This window comes from Symphodus melops, assembly GCF_947650265.1.
Source record: "Symphodus melops genome assembly, chromosome: 21".
Classification (NCBI taxonomy): domain Eukaryota; kingdom Metazoa; phylum Chordata; class Actinopteri; order Labriformes; family Labridae; genus Symphodus; species Symphodus melops.
This window is the reverse complement of record NC_136711.1, coordinates 3,212,084-3,229,403: the sequence shown is the minus strand read 5'-3', so window position 1 is coordinate 3,229,403 and position 17,320 is coordinate 3,212,084. Positions and strand designations below refer to the sequence as shown.

The following is a 17,320-nucleotide window of genomic DNA, read 5'->3' as shown; positions in this document are numbered from 1 at the left end:
GTGATTATTTTTCAGTATCAGTGCCGCTGTCGGTGAGACGACAGTCATTTTCAGTTAAATGAGACACATCTGAATGTCTGCACTGACATAAACACACACACACACACACACACACACTTAGAGCGAGCCATGTGTATCAGCTATAATTTAATCAGGCTGGAGCTGCGGGTGGTTGTGATAACGGCGTCGACGGCTCCTCTGAGTGCTCGTCGTGTGGATTCAGGAGGTCTCCCGGCAGGCGGCTCTTTTGTTGCTGGGGGAATGAGGACTGATAAGCAGGGCACCAAAATCACCCATGGAGAATGAGAGGTTGGGGGGTTGGGGGAGGGGGGGGGGGACAGCGTCGGGGCAAGACAAAGGCTGTTAAATTTAACCACCACGGGCATAAAGCTGAACTCCAGCTCTGATTGATTAGCTCCTCAAAGTCGATGATGTTCAACCGGTTCTGGTTTGTTAAGAGACCGCCTCTGTATCAGTGTGTCTTATGTCTGTGTTCTTATCTGTGGTCCATCACATGCACACACACACACACACACACACACACACACACACACACACACACACACACACACACATATCTTTGTTGATGTGGGACTTTATCTCGTCTGGGCTGTAGCTCTGATGCCATGTGCACCAATCAATAAAGTGCTTCTCTCTCTTATGTGGCTGATTTACATTTGAAGTTTCGAACCCTTTGGACGACTTTGTACCTGTTGGACGAGTCGGGTTGGAAGGCACAATATAGCGATATGGCGACAAAAGGCAGCTGCAGTGTGGCGCTTACAACATATTCATGATAGCTGATGTGGCTTAAATAAGATTTCTACCAGTAACTGGTCAAAGTCACCGTATCCATGAAAGAGTATTGAAGTAAAGATACTGCTCCGCTCATTGTTATTTATCAGCGTTCCCTTCCTCCCAGATTCTGAATGACCGGGATCACAAGGCGAGGAACTCTCAAAACCCTTATAGAAGGGTCCGGAGTGTTTGTGTTAACTAAACAAAGTCCTCAAAAAACACCCCACTGGGGCGCGCGTGTCCCATGTAGCGAGGCTATGCTCCTCGCGCGGGCGGCTCGGGTTTGCGTCCAGCCTGTGGCTCCCGCATGTCTCTCCCTGATTTCCGGCTCTATCCACTTTCCTCTCTATCAATAAAGGCAAAAAGGCCAAAAGTAAATCTAAAAAAAAAAAAAAAAACACCCCACTGATTCTATTAAAGCAGCGGGTCTAAACTGGTCCTCCCTTAATAAGAAATCACAACCTCAATGTTGAGATTAGTTTAATTTGTGTGACCCTCTGAAAACGAGTTAAGAACAGCTGTATTAAAGTGGAAGAAAAACGTAAAATTGGAGCCAAAAACATTGGAGAAGTGGGAGTCAGTGAACAGAGGGGGAATGGAAGGAGTCCCAAAATATACTGTGTGTTCACAACACACACACACACACACACACACACACACACACAATGGAGATTTTGATTGATGAAAAAAAGAAACAGGAAGCCCGCTCATGCTGAGCAGGGAATCTTCCCACTGCTCCGATATAAACATCGGGATTGACCCCAGAAATCCCCTCATCGGTCGAGCCCAGTTTTAAGAAGGTTTTTGAAGGCGAGTAGAGAAGTTTGATGGAGCGGTCTGTGCATTGTGTGTTTCGTCTTCTGCAGATTTGTTGATATGAGCATTAAGAGTCACATCCAGTGTGTACAGTCTGTACGAGTTTGAAAGTGAAATACATTTTTATCACTGTGTCCCAGCAGGTGTGCTCAGCGTCTCCCTCTTTTCTTTGATTTCCTGAATGCATTATTAACTTGTGTGATCTGCTACCACCTGGGTTGACTTTGTTTGAGACTTTTTAAAATCTGACCATTCAATCTTCTTCATCCACCCTCTTCACGCCCTCTCGGACTCGCCCTGAATCTCTTGTGTCGATGGCTCCGGTTAAACATGATACTCTGATCTCGGTCATTTCGCTGAGGTACCTTCACAGATTCCTTTCTCTCACTAAGATTCCCCTGACCTGTTTTAGACATTAAAGTGTTTTTTTTTTGTTTTTGCAGCTCCTCCACTGTTTGAAAAAAAAAAAAAAAAAAAAAAAACCTGTCCAAATATGTGTCAGTCCACCTCCAGAGCTGCTCCTCACATTCTGATCCTCCTGTATCGTTCCAGTCTGTGCACCGCCTCTCGCCGGCCCTTCCACTCGTGCTGCAGAGAGGTTGAAATGCGAGTCGAGACACCTCCCTCTAAATATGTCTCGGTGTTACCACCCGGATTAGATTTGGACTGTTTTTATTTTCATCGTTTCTCAGGTGACAGGATGTCACAACAAGTTTCACACCGTGTCGTTCTGCCACACGCTGTCATGAAACCGAGTAAACAACTTCCTGTTCGCGGCCCGGTGCAGCTCCCAGAGGTGTTGGACAGAAAAATTCTGAGGATTATTTTATATAAATGCACAAAGCCTTATAACATATTTCATAGATTTGAACACAGATATCTGACTTTAAAAGGTCTTAGATGCTTGCATGTAATGTGATGAAGTGGAAGTGTCCTTCCTGCATGTGCTGTGGTTTTAATCTGTGTGTTTGCCTGCGTGTGCAGGGAGAACGAGGTCCTGAAGGTCCAGCTGAAGAAGTATGTGGGGGCGGTGCAGATGCTGAAGCGAGAGGGGAGCCAGGGCAATGACGGTAAGCACACACTCGCACTGCATCGTTATGACTCGAAATTAGATTTCCTACGCGAGTCCCAGTCCGTTCATTTCGCTCTCAAACACAACGTCTTGTCGAAGCACGCGCGGATAATCTCAGGTCATCAGTGTCCTCGACATCCCTCATCGCTTCTGCTGCGTCTCTCAGAGGAGACTTCACTGTTAGCGCGGCGTCAGACTGAGCCAGCCTCTCTCCCCTCTAACTCTGAATTATCCTTCCTCTTCGTCTTCATTTTGTTTTTGACCAGATTCGATAACTCTGACTTTGTTTTGCTTCCGCCGGGGGGATGTGAGCGCTGCTCTGTGCAAAGACTGGCGAGATAAGCTCCTGCTGTATCAAAGGCAAATAAAAATGAACATGGCAGATTATGGAGGGCCACATAATAGCTAATTGCATTTTCAGGGGAGGAAGGGAGAGCAGTTATCTGTGTGGCCCTGAAGGCTTTATGTGTTTATGCATTTTATAGCTCGTTTCTGTGTGAGACCGCAGAGGTAAAGAGGCGTCTTAAACTTTGTCATATCAAGTTTTATGAGGACTTTTTAAGAGGCCACCAGAACAAAGTCCTTTTGAGTTATGCACATTTAAACGAGATGCTGATTTCTCAGTTATTTTTTGGGTGTTTATTACAGGATCTTTTTTTTTTTTGTCTCTCGTTAGTTTGACCGCGGCAGCTTTGGTCCCCCAGAATGAGGAACATTCAGTCTCATTAGTCTTCACTGTGGTCAACACAGAGTTCATTTTCATCGTAGGAGAACTCCCGTGATTCCCCGCTAGCCTCAATGTCATCTTTTGTTGTTGTTTTGATAGAGAGCCCCCTGGTGGTGGAGTCTACAACAACATCTAAGTTAGAAACCACACTTTCATTGTGACGCCAAAATGTAATAGATTACTTTATGGGAGGAATATGGAATATTTTTCTGTTAATAATGTAACAACTTGCTACGTTTTGGGCTCAGCATTTTGTTACATTTCCGGCCTTGAACAACGTGCACATTTCCCTCCGTTTCCTCGACCTGGTCGCTCTTCTATTTTGAGTCCAACACTGCCGCTCCTTGTTAACGGGGCACAGACCTGTGCAGCTTCGGCCTTCGACATGTTTTAAACATAACAGCAGCTTCACATGTCATCCCTCTGCTTCCTGGCAATTACCGTGTTCATTCTGTCAAACGAGGCCGCCTGGCCCGCTTCCACAGGAGCGCTCAGTGGGGAGGAACACGGACGACGGGAGATAATTGGAGGGAGACGCTTGGATTCTTTCGCACCTATTTTATCAGGAAATAGTCATCACCCAGCTCCAAAAAAAAAAAAAGGTCTTGACAAATCGGTTCCGGTTAGCTGTCTTTTAAGTTTGCGACTCTTCTCTTTGTTTGTTATTTTTTCTGTCGCCTTTCGTTATCTTTCTCTCTTTGTGTTGACTTTACCTTCTCCAATCATTTGAGCCCTCTTCCTCTCCGCGTTCACCCCTCCTTCATTCCTCTTGTCTTCTCCCTCTTGCTCCATCTCGGCTCCCCCCTCGTCGCGACAGGCGTAGTAATTCCCTCTCCTCAGCAGCGTCGAAATGATTTCATCCTCCCTCCGCCTCTGTCTTCCTCTAATGATGAGCCTTGTTCCATCATTCTTTGATGTCGACTACCACTCTTGGATAAAGTGTGCGTGTGTGTGTGTGTGTGTGTGTGGGAAAATGAGAAGAAGTTATGTTTTAGGGGAAGCAGAAAAAAAAAAAGATGGAGGTGAAAAGAGAAAGTGTGGATTGATTCACAGGCGCTGGTTTTCATGTGCTGTCAGCAGGCTTCTGTTTGAATCCTGTCTAATGATGGCGCTCGAGTGTGTGATCTCCTGAACGCTCTTCAGGCGACGTCAGACCCGCTGACATCCCGCCAACAGACGGCTTTTCTTTCTCCCGTCTCAGTGAAGTGGAAATGATTTTTCCTGCGCGGCGGGTTAGTTTGGAGGATTTCTCCTTTCAAAACGTTCAGATCAGCGAATCGTGTGCGAGCGTCCTGACAAAACAAAGACTCGTCAAAGAGCCTTAAAATCAATCACATTTCCAATCTGCACCACGGGACTTATTGGGCTCCATTATGCGTGACGTCACAATGACTTGGACTCTCTGTTATTGTATCTCCTCTGCTCTGCTGTGAGCTCGACATCGCTGCGAATGAGGGGAACCTCCGTGTCTTTCCAGTTGAAATCAAAAGAAGCTTTAGCTGCACCTGCCTGTCGGTCTTTGTGTCTTCCTGTACGTGTTCAGAACCCCAGAGGACTTGTAGTGTAACAGTGACAGTCATGTTTACTGAGCAGCAGAGTGAGATGAAGAGTCGTCTCCAGAGAGCGAGACGTGGAGTTATTACACAACTCCGTTTTCACACGGCTCCAGGCCCTGGAGGATCCTTGAAGGTTTGTGAGAACGTAATAATTGCGTACGAGTTTTGATCTTTGTTTGTTGGCCCAGAAGAAGAATCTGATTTTTTTTACACTTGTAAAACTGCCGGTGGCAGATCAGTGCACTTCAAATGAAAGTCTTCACAGTGTTACCTGATGGTACACAGATGATCGTGAGGACCCCCCCCCCCCCCCCCCCTCATTTAACTCAATCAGATCCAGATAGACCTACAAGCAGGTAGGTTGGCTTTACTGTCAAATATGCTCCATGTTAAACATACAGCACAGATGAAATTGCAATCCCCTCGATCCACAGTGCAAACCTGCAGTGCATTAAAAAAAATCACTAAAGAATAACAATAAACTTTTAATTAAATTCAATGAAATTAAAAAAAAAAAAAAAACAATAAAAAAAAATAGCAATACTATAAAAAACAAATTCTGAGCAGTTCTTCTGAGGCTATAATTACAGCGTGGGCTGGAACAGAAGTGGCTCCAGCTGTGGGAGTCAGGTGAAGGTAAGGCTCACCTGAGATGAAGCACTTTGGGGTCAGGATCGTTAACGATGTCTCTGACCTCCTCTCAGCTGGAGCTCCACGTCTCCGAGGAGATCGTGTGTGTTTTTTAAGGCTCTTCATTCTCCCAGCGGGAATCTTTAACGGCTGACGCCAAGTGTTTGACTGACTGCTTTACCCCGGGGGACGATTCCCTGCGGGGACAGGAAACAGGTTTCACCCTCCTTCCTCCGAGATGTCTGATGTTCCAGCGTCTGAGCAGAAAACGGCCAGCTCTGTGCTGTGAAGCTGTGAAGCGCTGGCTGTGCGTGATGAGGGGATGAATGGAGGGTCAGAGGGCCGCGAGGGAAGCGACAGTGTTCCCTGACTTCAGGGGCGTTATGATATTTCCTCTCTGTTTTATCACAGCAATCTAACATTCATGCAGCCAAAACAGGAAAACATGACCTTTAGCATTCATACGACCTCCTGCTGCTGTTATTCTAACTTGACTGTTTGACCTTTTTTTTCCTCCTCATTCATTTGAATGATAATGAGACGAGATGCTGGCGTTCCCTTGAAACAGATCTGAGCTGATGTTTTCTTTGGGTGGTGTTTGTTTATCAGGGTAATAATTCTGATTTCTGAGCAGGATATGTATTTTCTTTGTTGGGGCTTTTTTTTTTTTTTTTTTAAAGTAACCATATTTCGGAGAGGAGAAGGAGGATGGAGGCAGAAATCGAGGAGAGAGAGAGAGAGAGAGAGAGAACGACACGAGGTGGACGCTCTAACCGCGAGGACACCGGCACAATTTAAACATTAAAACTGCAAGATGTAAAACGTCTTTATTCATGAGATGGAAAGAATAATCAGGGAACAATAAATCTAAATGATCACTGACACACCGACTCCCGTTTCCACCAAGCGGTTCGGTTCAGTTCGTCTCCGACCCGTACTGTCCTGCTTTGTATCGATCCGGTCCTAAAAGGTGCAGCTAAACTCTGCAGTCCGTTGATTGGTCCAAAGAATCGTCACTTCCTGTGCGACAGCGGCATCAAAGGACAAACACGACCTTCTGTAGATTTATTTATTATTAAAACGTGTTCTGGCAGTAGTGTGTACGAAAGTCTTTCCTTGGATCAGAGATTTCTGTGTATTGTAAGAAATAAATAATGTAGATAAATAAATGCTGTGTGACCTAAGAAATCGCTGCATCCTTGTTTCCCCGTCTCGTCTCCTCCAGGACTCAAAGTGAGCAGCAGCGGATCTGTTCTCAGATTCATTTAGCTTCTTTTTGCCTGTCAGTGTGTACGTGTTTAATTTGCCCATAAATAAACGGGCAGCGGACAGCAGCTTATTCATCTCCTGTAAGGAAATGGATTACACGGCTGTTTAAAACCCAATAAGCTTCCCTCCCCGTGTTTCGCTCGCTCCTGCTTCCTCCGAGAGCCGGCACCACTAATGAGTGAATGAGAGGCATTTGTCAGCGCTGCCTTTGCTAATAGGAGAGTGTAACTTCTTCATTACACACACACACACACACACACACACACCCATGTTTACTGTCGCTCAGCCCTTGCCGGGCCGCGGGGAGCGCAGGAGTCCTGCTCGGAGGCGTCAGCTGTGTGGGTAACATGATTTAGTTTATTGGCCTCGTGTGTGTGTGTGTGTGTGTGTGTGTGTGTGTGTGTGTGTGTGTGTGTGTGTGTGTGTGTGTGTGTGTGTGTGTGTGTGTGTGTGTGTGTGTGTGTGTGTGTGTGTGTGTGTGTGTGTGTGTGTGTGTGTGTGTGTGTGTGTGTGTGTGTGTGTGTGTGTGTGTGTGTGTGTGTGTGTGTGTGTGTGTGTGTGTGTGTGTGTGTGTGTGTGTGTGTGTGTGTGTGTGTGTGTGTGTGTGTGTGTGTGTGTGTGTGTGTGTGTGTGAGAATGAATGGACTTAAAGTCACATATTAATAAAAACAGACAACGTGTGTGTGTGTGAGAATAAACCCGCCGGTGGAGTTTCATTACTTGTTAACATAGGCAGTGTGCTCGGGGGTTAATGAGAGGAAAGCAGGTCACCATGGCGATGGGGGGGTCGTTAGAAAGTGAATGTGTTTAGTTTATGATGTGTGCATCATAACACGGTGTTTGTGTTCATTAGTTTTGTGTGTGTGTGGAGTCCCATGTCTCTTTGAGTGTGTGTGTGTGTGTGTGAGGTTTAAATGAACGTGTGTGTTAGCGGCTGTAGGTGTGTGTGTGTGAGGTTTAAATGAACGTGTGTGTTAGCGGCTGTAGGTGTGTGTGTGTGAGGTTTAAATGAACGTGTGTGTTAGCGGCTGTAGGTGTGTGTGAACCCTCTTGTAAGCGACGTGTAAGTGCTTTGTGTTATAAATGTATTTAGTCGGCGGCCGGGAGACGGTAAAAGAGCGAGCGATGAGTCACTCTCTGTGTGAGATGAGTTTAATTGTGCCCACACGTTCCACCGGATCACAACACGCTCACACTGTTTAGCCTCTCAGGTCTTAATCCAACAGATTGAGCCTGTTTACTGGCTCAAAGGTGTGAGCCACTTTCATTCTGACAGCACCGGGTGGTCCGCGCGCGCATGTGTGTGTAACAATTAATCCCACACACTGTTTATTTACCTGGCACAGGAGAGGTGACATTGCATGTTATTATTGGTCGCAGGTGGGGCCAGGTGGTCGCCGCCCGATCCTCACTCCTCATGTGTATTTATGCACCTGTGGCGTCATACCTCCAAGGGGGTTTCCATGTGGACACAGCAGGGGCGTGTGGAAGATTGTCATCACCTGGACAGGTCGGTGTAAACGAACATTTTAATCATCTCGCCGGATGCCAGAAGCCTGCTGGGTGTCGTCACGCCCGCCTTTCTCAGAGACAAATATGGACGAGCCGCTCCCACTCCCTCGTGCTCCCACTGCTTCAGCGGTGGCGTGTTAATGGAGGAGCTACTTCTGATGCTCACGTTACACGACAGCCTCAGGTCCGTTTACCGTCCTCCTGACTGCCTGAGGACTCTTTGAGTCTGCAGATTTGCTTCCTCGTGAAATCCCCTTTAAATAGAGTTTCTGAGATTGGCTCACACCATCTCAACGCTGAGATCTCTTTCTTGTTCTAACCTCGGGATCATCTTCACAGAGGATCCCAGACAAGCTTACAGGGGTATGGAGGGATTTTCACTGGAGCGTTGTCTGAAGAGCGACTCTGATCGTGTTGCTGGCTGAATCCTCTGGAAGCTTTGTAATGAAGTGAGGTGTCTGTTTTAGAGACTGGATTAAAGAGAGCGGAGCGGGGAAGCCTGCAGGTGATCAGCTCCTCTCCTCGCCTCGGGCTGTTTTTGAATTCACACGCATGCATACACTTACACATGTTTACACACACACACACACACACACACACACACACACACACACACACACACACACACACACACACACACACACACTCCTCTAGGCTGTAACTGTACTGTCAAAGGAAAGCTTCCTCCTGCCGTCTCGTTTTCTGAAAACGTAACGGTATTTTTTTATTTATTATCCAATAAAAACAAAATAAGACGAAACGTACCTGAAGACAAACTTCCATTCATCTCCTTTGTTTGTTTGTTTGTTTTTTCTTCACATGTATTTGTGAAGTTTTAAAGCTTGGGGAAACACTTGGTGTTCAGTAGAGCGAGGAACTCTGACTGGTGCGTGATGCAGACAGCAGCCATGTGTGAACCTCTGATGTTATGATGCCCTGTTCATTCTGCACCACCAGTTCTGCTAACCAAAAAGTGGCCGGGCGTCTTAAAAGTTTGAGAACAGGTTGAGATCGTTTTGGCCTCGAATCATTCTCTTTACCAGATCAGACGGTGAGACTCTGAGCGCCAGCTACGAGACGGTTCGCCTCACAGTTTGTGTACCTGCAGCACCAGGTGACCTGAGACCTCTCCTGTCCTCCACTTTCAACTCAACTTTATTTATACAGCGCATTCATCACAGCCGAGGCGCACTACAATGCTGTACAGGAAGTGTAGCAAAATATATTCCATCCAAACATATTGAAGAAGCAAATTTAAAACGCTCTAATAGTAGTAAAAGATCTCGTGGACAAACTCAACTGGAGGTCAATGTTTCTGTTGAGTTTCCATCCAGCGGATCAGTGAGCTGCAGGCGGAGGAGCTCGGACGTGTTGGGCGAGGATAACCCGGCGGTGGAGGAGACTGCTTGTTCCTCTCTTTTGTGTTGTGTCGTTGAACACGTGTTCAGGTGTTGAGACTCGAGGAGGAGCAGAAAGCAGACGTTGGCGTCGCCTGTCTGTTTCGTCCCGCAGAAGGAGACTTTGAGGTGCACTGTCACATTTGGAAGAGGCGGTTTTTAATTACAGCAGCAGCTGGGTGTCGGATCCTTGCCACGCTCCCACCCGTCCACACACCTCTTCTCAAAGTCGTTGCAATGCACTCTGGGTAGGACACAGAGGCTTATGAAGAATATTTGGGTGGCGTGCGAGGATTTTTAATCAGAGCTGATCGTTGCTCTTCACAGAGGCGTCCGTGGTTTCCCACACACAGAGCTGATAATGACACTGTTGGAGCATCTGTCTGTGTTGTCCTTCTCTCTGTTCCTGTTGTTTTTCTCATGTCAGTAAACAAGATTTATTCCTAGCATCGCTGTGATTCGATGTGTTTGCTGACCTAACAGACCGTATCGCCGTCACTGTGTGCAGTTTTTAAAAAACAGGCGAAATTGAAAGAACACAATCAGACAAACACTGAGTTGTTGTGACGTCACGTCCTCGTGGTCATCATCAACGTTTAGGGCTGTAGATCACCGAGTGTGAGTTAGCCAGACCTCGAGTGTCCGAGTGAGCGGACGTGAGAGTGAAGCAGGATGATACCCGGACAGAGACAGTTCACACCGAGCCAATGGGAGGTGGGGGGGGGAGTGACCTTTATGTACTGTGACTTCTGCCCGGTGCATAAAGTGTTTGCATGCGGCCGCTACGATCTCTGTGCTCGTGTTTATCTGTATGCTCTTCTTCGCCCTTTATGTTCAGATTGTGATTCTGTTAAACGACACGCAGCTTTGTCATTTAGTCAGATATTCTCATCACAGCCTCAGATTCAGCTACTTCTGCACCGCTCCCCTCCACTCCAACACTCGTTTCCTCAGATGGACCAGGAGACATCTGAGTTTGATACTAGGACGTGACGTCTATCTATTTTATGACAGTAAAGATACCTCTGACCTCTGACCTTTGACCTTTGATAGTAAAAAATTGCCACCTTTGAGCTAACAGATTTTTTAATTCTAAGAAACAATCTATTGAACTAATCTATAAGATGGTTCAGTCATTTAGTTCACTGTGTCGAGTTAAAGTTCACTGATGCTAAGCTAGTTTCTGACAGTAAAGCTGTCTTCTTCTTTTGTTATGTAGCAGTTAGCAAACGAAAACTCCGTCTGGCAGTTTTACCACACGACTGCAGTCAGAAGATGAGAACACTTTTTATAATCTCATGGCTGTTTGAGTATTCAAAAATCAGGACTCACTAACGAAATATAAATATTACATCCACTGTGAACCTTCAGTGTTCCTCCTGTCATCAGGCTCCACTCTTTGGATCGCAGTTTTCTCATTGCGATTTGTTTGAGGTCTTCAAAGATTTTTTTTTTCTTTCACACATACGACGACAAATGTCAACATCAAAGTCCCTATAATCGATGTGTTAAGCACCATAGAAACCCATCAGTGTGACTCTGACAGACACTGTCAGAGTGTTTTTGGTTCTTGTCTGTTCTTGATTGTTGTGAGAAGATTTAGACGCCATGACACTGTGACATATATATATATATATATATATATATATATATATATATATATATATATATATATATATATATTTAAAGGAATGACCTTATTGGCAGGAATAAACATGTCAGAGACTGCCCGTCCCTCTAGTATGGCTCAGCAGCTCTCCTCCTATCAGAACAATGAGGACACATTGAGCTGCCTTTCAAGGAAGGCGAGGATCCTGCAGACACAGAGCAGTCTCTAAACACGTGGGAGTAATCTGTTTGGAGTGTCTGGCCGTGATTATGACTTCTCTTTTTTCTTTTTTTGGGAGCACTGCTGGGATTTGGATGTGACTGTTGAGAGTGTTACACAGATAACTATCCACGCCTGTTTGGAGCCTTTTCATTTTCAACCCCGCGGAGCCGCCGCAGCTCTCCGCTGAATACGAGCCACCAGCAAAGCAGCAAATCTCTGCTATCGCTTTATCGCCGCCTCAGAGCACTTTCACCTCCTCCTGTCACACTGAGTCCCCCCCCCCCTCTATGTGTGTCTGCGTGTGAAGCTTTTTAACGTGAGTAAGAATACAGGACCAGCTCTGCAAGCATCTCAATCCTGCTGCTTAACATAAAGGTTGAAAGGGTTTGCCGTCAGGTAAGATGACGTCGAGCAGCATCAATGGAGATTAAAAGTGGAGTCAGAGTATAGAAATGTAAACACAACATCCAAACACACACACACACAAACACACACACACACACACACACACCTCTCTGCTGAGAGTAACTTAAAAAACGCTGAATAATCCGTTGCAGTGGGACTGTTTCTACCCGTTTCGGGCGCTCGCCTCTGTTAGTGGCGAGCGTTTGATGGACGGAGAGCTCGGCCTGTTTCCCACTCGAAGCCTTCCAGGAGGTCTTGATTTGACCTGTGGACTTTTGACTTGTTCATGATTTGTTGCGTGTGGACACGTTGGGTTCATGTCGACTGGATTAGAAATCAAAACCTTCCGGATGTTTTTCTGTGTTTAGAAATCGAGAAGAATCAGGCAGCGGGAGAAGTGACACTGATCACATTGATTCCTCAGAATCAGCAGAACTTAATACACAGGAAAAACACACAGCGTGTTTGTTTTTTATAATCTTGGAAGGAGAACAGAAGTGCTGAAGATGAAAAACGGACTTTCCAACAACATCATTCAGATAAGTCACTTGGAGGGAATCCACTCGCTGAGGACTCTTTGGACTCTTTCCCTCGGTGAATCCCACTGTGCTGCAGCCAACTCAAAGAAACGCTTGTTTTGTAAAAGTGCTTTGGAGTGTGGATCAAAAGTATTTTCATCGCCACTCAATCTGTGATTGAAATATTTAATGCTGGCACTGAGCCTCGTGCGCTCCTTTCCCCTCCTCTCGTCACGTTTATCGTCCTGCTGCATCAATGATCCAGGCGAACGCACAGTGCATGTAAGGAAATAAAGAGGAGGCTGGGCCTGTATTTGATCATCTCGCTGACCTTTGACCTCCTCATTGAAAGCTGTCAGTTTGGAGAGAAACGCAGACGCTCACTTTACAACGTTTTTTTTCTTCCTCTTCACCCGGTGAACTGCTTTCTCCTCGTCATGTTTACGTACGAATAAAAAAAGACGTGCCGGGATGTTTCCGGACAAACAAAGAAGCTCGAGACGGCGTCCTGGCTTCGTTGTTTGTGTTTTGCATACGAGGAGGAGAGAAGATCTGAGGTGGCTTTGTGTCGTCTCTTCTTTCTACACGACGGGGGGGGGGGGGCGCGTCACGGTGGGAGCCGCTCTTCCTGCAGGTCCGCTCCGCTAATTAACGCTCATTGAAGAGAAAGCTCAAGATGTCTGCAGATAAGTCGGCCATGATTAAAGGACAGGTAATAAACTGAAGTTAGTCGCTGCAGCACGCAGAGGCGGCTCCGGCGTGGAAATGAGCTGAGTGACACGCGGGGCGGCCTTGAAGAGTTTAAGAGAATGAAAAATGGAGCACGGCGGCGCTGTTGTTTTGAAGGAGCAGGTTGTGCTGATTGAAAGTCGCTCTCACCTCCAGTGATTAGCTGCGTGTGTAATAACTCTCATCTCCTTCCTAATTGGCGCCCGTATTGATTAAATAACGTATGCAGCTGCTAATGTTTGTTTAGGAGCTCTGGAAGTTGGAGTTCGTGAACTTGTGCGCAGGAGTCGGTAAACATCCCGTTCACCGGGGTTCAAAATGAACGGCGGCTGCATAATAACCCACACCATGCATATGATGAATATATTGTCTTCTCTGTTTGTAGAGCTCAGAGCGCTCTTATCGTGATGATGATCATTTATCTTGTTCCCGTAGAGGGACTGCTCCACTTCCACTCATCCAGTGATTTGTCAGAGTGACTTTTGACTCTCTCAGACTTTGAGCATCTCACTTTGATTGATTGCACTTTGAGTTGGATGCTGGCAGGACGGTGAGAGAACGTCATGTCAGTGTATTTTATGATACTGTGCATCGTGGTAAATAGTAATGTTGTGCACGGGGAGAGATCGGACATGTTGCTGCAGGAAATCGAACCCCCAACCTTCCGACTCGACTAACTGAGCCATGATTACGAAACCAAACAGCGTCAAACCAGAAAGTAGTCCCTTCATAACGCTTACATGAAACAATCATTACCTGAGGAAAGAGACCGATGAGATCTAATGTGAGTGGTGAGACTGTAAAGAGATAACGCTGTGTATCACTCTGCCCATGATTGTTGTGAAATATCAGGAGAATAACAGCACATGTGAACTCTTCAGATGGATCAATACTGACTGACTTTATTGAATTGTAACGATGCTTTCAAATACACTTGTCGATTTCAGACTCGTGTGGTCTATGTTTTGGGATTTAGGATTCAGAATCCTGAAAAATGGCTGCTTTGATCCCTCCTCCCTGCCTTTTCGAGGTGACCCAACTTTGAGCAGCTCTCACAGATTTTCCGACAGGAGTTGGATTTAAATCTTGTTTATGTGTCAAAGGACGGATACCAAAACTTTTCAGACCACGACCCCCCCCAAAATAAAATGACCCCCATTGTCCCTGGAGGTGGTTAAAACTGCACACGACAACATGTCATCTCTTAAACTCTGCTTTTGTTTGTATTTTCACAATGAAGCTTAAGATGTGCTATTTCAAAGCACCTTGTGCCCCATTTGGCTATACAAAGAAATATTGATTGATTTATTGATTGATTTCGAGACCCCCCTCTTTCAGTGTCTTGTGACCCTCACTTTGGGAACCACGGTTATAAGACACTTTTTTTTTTTTACCTGATTTGTGAAACCGTTTCTTCGTCAGGAATATTATTTCCAGCTTGGCCAAATATCTGATCAGATTCCTTCACTACCTGAGGCCGAGTTTCTAAAAAAAAATCAAATCAGTCAAAACAATTTCTTTTCAATAGTTTGAAATGGGAAGGTGCCTCGCCACATTTAGTCTAACCTTGAAACAGTAACCAAGGAGGGCGGGGCTTGACAAAGGGTTATTGGAGTATTTTTCTATTTGCTCGAATAAACAGAAACACAAGAAAGATTTCTGAGAAAGAAGACCTCAGGCATGGAGCGAGCTCATTAGCTCGAGCAGACGGAAGTGAAGGAAGCTTGGTGTAGAGATATCTTGATGTGATTTGACTCCGGCTGCTGACTGATTTAAAATGCCTCAAAGAATCGCTCTATGGGACGTTTGATGGATTCTTCCTGAAACTGAGATTTGGGTTGACGTTTTGGCTTTTCATGTCACAGCAGACTAAAATGTTTCCTTTGAGCTGCTGGACCCCAAAAAAAAAAAAGAAGTTCTAATCTGTAAAAACTGCCTTCAGTAATAATCCTCATCTGGATGTAGCACTCGTCTGTGTGGTGTTAGAGGAGTATCTGCTGACACAGACTGGTTGACCTGAAGCTTTAAACACTTCCTGTGGAGCTCCTGTCCTCACGCTGATGGACACAGTGGGACCTGGAGGTCTCCTTTGGTGCCTTCCCTGCTCCGGCTCTCCACCAGTCTGTATCTTTACCCATAGATGGCAGTGTGTCCATGAGTCTCCATCACGCCTGGTGTGTGTCTGCTGGCCTGGAACCATGTGAGCAGCCGGTGACAGGCCTCTGTAATGTAGATTTACCATAATGGCCTGTGAGGAAATGAGATGTACGCTGTTAAACAGTTTGGAAAGACGTCTCGCTCTGCTCGGCCGTCGCCTGACCTCGCTCTGCGAGCCGCTGAAACACCCGTCAGCTTCATTGATTTGACAACGGCTTTGACTAACGATACGAGTGACGGACTTGGAGGAGAGTCCCCGTCCGTCTCCGTCTCACCCTGCTCTTTTGTCAGGGTGATGTGAAGCAGTTGATAAGGTCAGATGGGTTACACATTCACGAATGTCATTGACGTCTGTCTCCCCTCGTCGACTGCGTGCCGCTCTCCTCGGTCCATGGCGGCCTCCTCTTTACTCCTTCTTCATTGGTTCCCTCAGTTTTTTCTTCTCGGCGTTTTGGGTGATTTAGAAGACAGATGTGAGTTTTGTTGTGGACTGTGAAGAAGCAGGGCTGAATGGACGAGATGTCCATCAGTGACTGAAGGATATGTTAATGATGACTGTGTGGTCACTAACAGATAAAAGACATGCAGCTCAGTGTCATTGCTTATTCTCTTTGTATAAATAAGTAGGGCAGAGCGAGATGACCTCAAATCAGCGTCACGATTAATTACACATTTGACCTCGATGACGACTAATGAACGATTATTTAGTTTGAGTGTTTTGCCCTCATAGTTCACTGACATGCTGTCTCTACTGTCAAAATGCTCCAATATTAAGGCTGGGATATTGTTTCTAAAGAGAGTGGATATCTGATGAACTCTTTTATGGTTATTTATTAAATATTCAGAACAGAAGCATCGGCTGAAATCAAAACAACACGTTTGAGTTTAAAGTCTAAAACAGCAGAAAATGAATAACTTTCATTTCTTTCAAACAGTTTTTCCACATGTTTACATCTGACTTCTTGTTATTCGGTGACGGATTGGACGTTAGGTCACGTGACTCTGCCCTAAAAAAACGATCAAATAATCGACACGGGCACATGACGTTGATTTAAAGCTTCTGAATGTCAGTTTGGATTTATTTTAGTTTCATTTCCCCGTCCTGTCGAAGGTGTGAGATCAAACTGGTCCGACTTGCCTCGCGTATTAAAAAAAGGAAGAAACTTAGTGCAGATAACTGCAAGCACATCTCTTGATGATTTTCAAAAGTAGGAAAATTAGGTAGTGAAATGTTTTGATTTAAAAAATCTGGATTTTTTAAAAAGTTTTTGGTGGAAGATTATTTTGCTGGAATTTTCCTTCCTTAGGTTTGACTGTTGCAGGAAAGAGACGGAGTGACATGGAGCAAACGGTCGAGGGCTCAGAGTGACAGCAGAGGCACGGCCGTCTGACCCATCGTCTCCTTTTAAGGTTTAATCACCTGTCTCACCAGGATCAATCCTGACACACAATAAAAACTAGTCTTCCATTAGTGGGACTAACATGCAGTGTATTCTGGGTAACTGAAAAACAAACATGGCTGACTGAGCAACCGTGTCGATGTGCTTCGCTCCGTTCACTCCAGCAGAAAATGTTAAGAGTGTCTGCAGTAAATGGTACAAGAACATTCTGTGAGTGGAAAAAACAGAGAAAAACCCCTGAAGTGATTTGGGGAAAAAAAAAATAGCAGGAACAGGAAATGGTATTAATCCCACAGATAAGTGAGCATGAAAGAAAGTGTCTCAGGATAGTTTCCCTGGGAAACCTAAAAGCTCCGAGCGTGTCCTCACTGCTGCACTTTACATCTCTGAAAGGCTTCTGCAGGCTCTAAAAAGTCTTTACCCAGCAAACCACAAACCATGTTTTTCCTCTTTTGACTCATTTGGGAGCAAAGGTCAGCAGGTGCCTGTGTTTGTTACCATGG

General features: G+C 45.6%; 1 protein-coding gene across 3 annotated transcripts in view; it reads left to right on the top strand.

Moving 5' to 3' along the window:
* Nucleotides 1-17,320, top strand: part of snx29 (sorting nexin 29) — a 123,865-nt gene that overhangs the window by 26,054 nt on the left and 80,491 nt on the right. For all 3 annotated transcript variants that reach the window (XM_079372537.1, XM_079372536.1, XM_079372538.1), the window contains exon 14: nucleotides 2,599-2,684. In XM_079372537.1, the coding sequence (XP_079228663.1) occupies nucleotides 2,599-2,684 (86 nt within the window). The remainder of the gene's footprint in view (nucleotides 1-2,598; nucleotides 2,685-17,320) is intronic.